A 4844-nucleotide genomic window follows, 5' to 3' on the forward strand; every position below is an offset into this window, starting at 1 on the left:
ATTCTTACTTTAATGAATTTCTTTACAGCCTAAACGTTTAAAATCTTCTGGATAACCCCCCCCCCCCCCGGATAAAGACAACCATACCACCATATCGACATCGGCTTTATCTTTGATACAACATGAATTATCTAAAGGGCAGATATACTGTAAAATGTTTTGCACAGATTTCTTGCTAGAATTACTTTTGCCCTAGATTTTATACACACAATTTGCATTATGATGCCTCTGAATGCAAATGTATTTATATCAAAAGAAGGTATTTGTATATATTTCCTGTATATTGAGAAAAAAAAAAACACGACATTTATAATAAATGTCTCACACGGTTTCGGAAATTATATACATAAACGACAATTATTCTATGCACTATACCCAGCATACAATGTACCAGCCTAAAAATGGGCATCAAGCACGATTTCTGTAGCTATGCGTGAAAATTTATGTGTCAAACATCAAGGGATATAACCACAATATATTATGTGACCCTGCACCGCAAAACCAACACATGACCAACAAGAAGTCGCGTTATCATTACTAAGCCGTGCTACCTGGGCCATGAATGAGAAAAAAAATGAGCATGCTCTATTATCACATTTTGTCTATGATAAATATTAACTTTCAAATCAGTAGCATCATCCTTTCAAAAGTTCTGGAGTTGAAAGTGAAGAGAGTTGAAAGGATTTTCCAGAGCTGAAAAGGGGCCTCTAAGAAAAACTTGATCACACTACTCTTCCAAAAAAAAAAAAAAAAAAAAAGGGGTGTAGAAAACCTGCTAAAAACCCACTTTCCCATTAAATATGATCCCAAACTAAAAAAAAAAATAATAATAATAATAATAATCATGTAGAAGAATATCTCTTTCAGAAAATGTGGAAAACTCAAAATTAGCCAGGTTGACCCGTTTCACCTTTCTTGAGCAGTGTTGTTCAGTCATCACGTGATGCACGGTCACATACTAGTATATATACATTTTTTTTTCTGCAGTATTACAGAGTACAGAAACAATGCATCATACACACAAGTTAAAAATGACGTTCGGCAGTTGCTGCACGTAAATGCGCATGTTATTGTGTGCTAGACACAGATTACTTCCCAAAGCGTTTACATGCGATTACATTATAATCAAAAGTTGTACTTTGCAAATTCAGATTATTAATAATGTTTGCTAGCTATAATCCACGGCAACCCCTAGAACAGTCGTCGCTTCCTATTCAAGCTTCAATGTTATGCAATTGCGTTTGATTGTAGGCTCCTACTAATAACTATCTTTTGCATACGTGGTCGCGGTGGTAACGGTTTCGAGCTCGACGGCTACCGGCTCTTCCGTCGGAGGAACGGCTTCTGTAGGAGGAACAGCTTCTGTTAGAGGAACGGCTTCTGTTGGACGAACGGCGTCCGTAGAAGGCATGGCTTTCGTTGAAAGAACGGCTCCTGTTGGATGGGAGGCTTCTGTTCCTTCCTCAATATACATAAATCGGACACGGAGGGCGTATAATCCCTTCAAAATGGCTTGACCCATCAGCGTTGCAAAGGTCACACCCACCACTGTTGCGGCCGCTTTGTCGGGGAGGCTTTCGAAGCCGAGAAAGAGAGAAACGGAACCCTCTCCGAACGGGTCCGTTCCTCCAGCCGCAAAGTAGGTGACGATGAAGAGTAGGTAGATAACCAGGTACATTAACGGGTAGACAACATGAGCAAAGCGGACGGTGATCCGGGTGTAGAAGATTTCAAGGAGGTAGAATACGAGGGGATGGATAAAGATGAAAAGATTGTTCAGAGACCCCAAGTAGAAAACAGCTACAATTATGGAAGGAGTGGCGATGCAGTTATAGAGAAGCCATTGAATCTGGTAGCGGCATTTGTCTGAAAGTACAACGACATAAATGATGGAGAGAGACAGAGAGTTAACAGTGATCAACACACATGAAAATAAACATGATTAATGATCCAAAGTCATGCTCTCACTTCTGAAGTACTCTAATAAGCATGGTATAATCTCCCTTTGTTTGTAAGACAAGCAGTAACAATTAATGAGTTTAAGGCCAGGTTAAAAAGTAATATCTTGAAGTAATTATTTTCTGTTTGAATTTCTTGTATGCATGTCATTTTGTAATGCGCAGTAGAGTATATTATTATAGTAGCTGCGCAATGCGAATGTCCTTTATTATTATTATTATTATTATTATTATTATTATTATTATTATTATTATAAGAAAGTTGGGTATAGTTGCTTCCTCTCGAAAATACCTTAAGTTTGTTGAAGAAATGCATTTTTTATTTTTGTATATATTCAATTTATGTTATGAAATCTTAGATAAACTAAGCCATGCCCTAAGCTCAAATGTTGCCGTGTTGCTAGAAAATGTTGTTTGTGCGCATTGCTTAATGCGCCAACAGTTGCCATAAGATAAACATAGTGATTCTGTTTGAAAAGCAAGTGAGCCTATATGTCACCATAAACTACGTTTCACACGTACATTTTCATCTCAATTCCGCTTTACTCATTTGTTATCACTTGTGAAAATATCACGTAGAATGTTAATGTATTAAGGGGCAGTGCTTTTAGATTACTCATGCACCGAAACGAGGTTTATTCATTCAATTTCATTCGTGATTTCTTTAAAGGAAAAGGGAATTGGCACATTCAGTTTGCCAACTACTATACAATGGCACCATGTAAGCATTATACTTACAGGTTATATGAACAGACAGTGATATTATACCAACGCGTTTTAATACAAAACAATCACATACAAAGAAGAAACTTAACTGCGGGTGTACAAGGAAGGTACAACAGATTTGGAAATGTGGAGTAACTAAGGAGTTTTGAAAATGAAAAAAAGTGGAAAGTGTTGGAGGTTTCAAGGCACGTTAACAATGTTCCGTGGGGGGGGGGGGGGGGGGGTGATGAGCTGCAGAGTGACTGAAATGAAGTCATGCAAGGAAAAAATGCAGTTTAAAATTGTTTCGCAGAGCGAATATGTTTATTACTGGTTAGTTAAAATTTGTGATTGAGTTTGTTTCATTTGAAATTAAAGAACATCGTAGGAGACATGCGCAATGAGTGAAAGTTGTCATCTGCCCATAATATTATGTAATGTTTTCGTGCGTTTTATACATGTGCCATGTTTCTCAGTTTGGTTCCGGCTATCACAATTGGTGCCACGATTGAAATCATGGTCTTAATCATAAAACAATCGTGATGATCGTATCAGAACGTATCAGATTGTATCAGATCTTGACGTCAATCGTGGCAATCGCGTTAAACGTGAAATTTTTGGACGGTTCAAAATTTTCTACGATTAACACCATTACTTTTCGATCGAGATCACGCATCAGATCGTCTGGGATCGTATCAAAACGCAGCAAATCTCAACTAGTCATGCTTTCTAATCGTGTTGATCGGAATCAACTTTTTCACTTCCCTTCCGCTTATGTTTGTACATTTGCCCTTATTTTACTCGCAGATTATATATTGTGTTCCGCGAGGTGGTAGTCTGCATCTTTAGATTATTTCCAAACGGTAGATTGTATGACTGTTTGTGTGGGTATTTCATTACCATTATTTGTAACGTAAATTGTGTCTAATTTCATGAAATGAAAGTTGTATTATAGATTGTTAGATATTTCCATATATTATCATGTTCATGATGTTATCAGTAATATCTTATCATTAACATTATACAGACAAAAATTCCCTAATTCCCTAATATCAAAATAGGGTACTCTTGACGAAAACAAAAAATGAGGTCACTCATGCACACATCAAAGGCAAATTGTTACTTTTTAAAAGTACAGCCTAGTGGAGGTTCTTTGTTTTTTTGGGGGGGGGATGTCATGTGAGGTATTCTGTTTCTTGTGCGTTGTACATAATGATAAAGAGCTGTTGTTTCAACAGCCATCGTTTGATCCTTTCACAGCTATTGTGACACTTTTTCATGTTTTATTTTGTGGTTGGTTGAGAACAATTTTAGAGAAAATTAGCTATGGTCAACTTTCATTAACCTGCAAAACTCATTTAATTTAGGATGTTATCAGATAATGCAATCAACATCTAACAGCTCATGTCGAGTGAGCATAAGGAGGAGTAGCCTAGTTGTGTCTTCGTTGAGTAAGCATGTGCACTTTAAAGATGGAGCAAGAAATGCAAAACTCCCTCACTGTACTCTTGGTATTGAATAAGAGGGGGGGGGGGGGGCTCAATGGGCGATAGAATAAGAACACCAGAAGCTGAATTTTTCACAAATCCCAGAAAAGTATAACTTTTGTGACTTTTGTGACGTACGAGTGACCATTGTCGTGGATGTAGGGTCACTCGGTACGTGACTATAAAGCTTACTCTCATTATTTTTCACGATTAGTTAGTCAATAAGTGTTGCAATAGACCCCTACAAAATAATTTTGCTTTAAACCTTTTACTTGTTGAAAATTGACGATTAGGGGAGTTACTTTTCTGTTGTGGGTATATTACATGTACTTATGTTAAACATTGTTAAAGATAATATAAAGTTTTGGTACCTCAAAAGTTTCCCTGAATTTCCTTTTCTTAGTTTGTGTTTCAGGTTAAAGTACCTTTCATATAACTAACACTGTGAGACTTACTCGCCCCAAAGTGCTCTCACGTCTTAGTAATCATGCAATAATGGTTTTGTACCACGCGCACACATCACATGCGCACAAATTTCAAATCCATGACCGGATAAGATGTCTGTGTGCGCATGCGCTGGCCGTCAATTCAGTGTAGCTCTCCCAAGGTCACATTCAGTCATCAATTCGAACAGAAAGGGACTATTGGCAGAGCCAAACGTTGCCCGAAGCTTGTTTTCAATACTTCTACTTAA

At 37.5% G+C, this 4844-nt stretch overlaps 1 protein-coding gene across 1 annotated transcript in view; it reads right to left on the reverse strand.

Annotated features, from left to right (window-relative positions):
• Window positions 1–1258: 1258 nt before the first annotated feature.
• Window positions 1259–4844, reverse strand: part of LOC140227864 (uncharacterized) — a 110028-nt gene continuing 106442 nt past the window's right edge. The window contains exon 5 of the mRNA XM_072308253.1: window positions 1259–1866. Coding sequence (XP_072164354.1) covers window positions 1259–1866 — 608 coding nt within the window. The remainder of the gene's footprint in view (window positions 1867–4844) is intronic.

The sequence above is a fragment of the Diadema setosum genome, chromosome 4 (genome assembly GCF_964275005.1).
Source record: "Diadema setosum chromosome 4, eeDiaSeto1, whole genome shotgun sequence".
Taxonomy (NCBI): domain Eukaryota; kingdom Metazoa; phylum Echinodermata; class Echinoidea; order Diadematoida; family Diadematidae; genus Diadema; species Diadema setosum.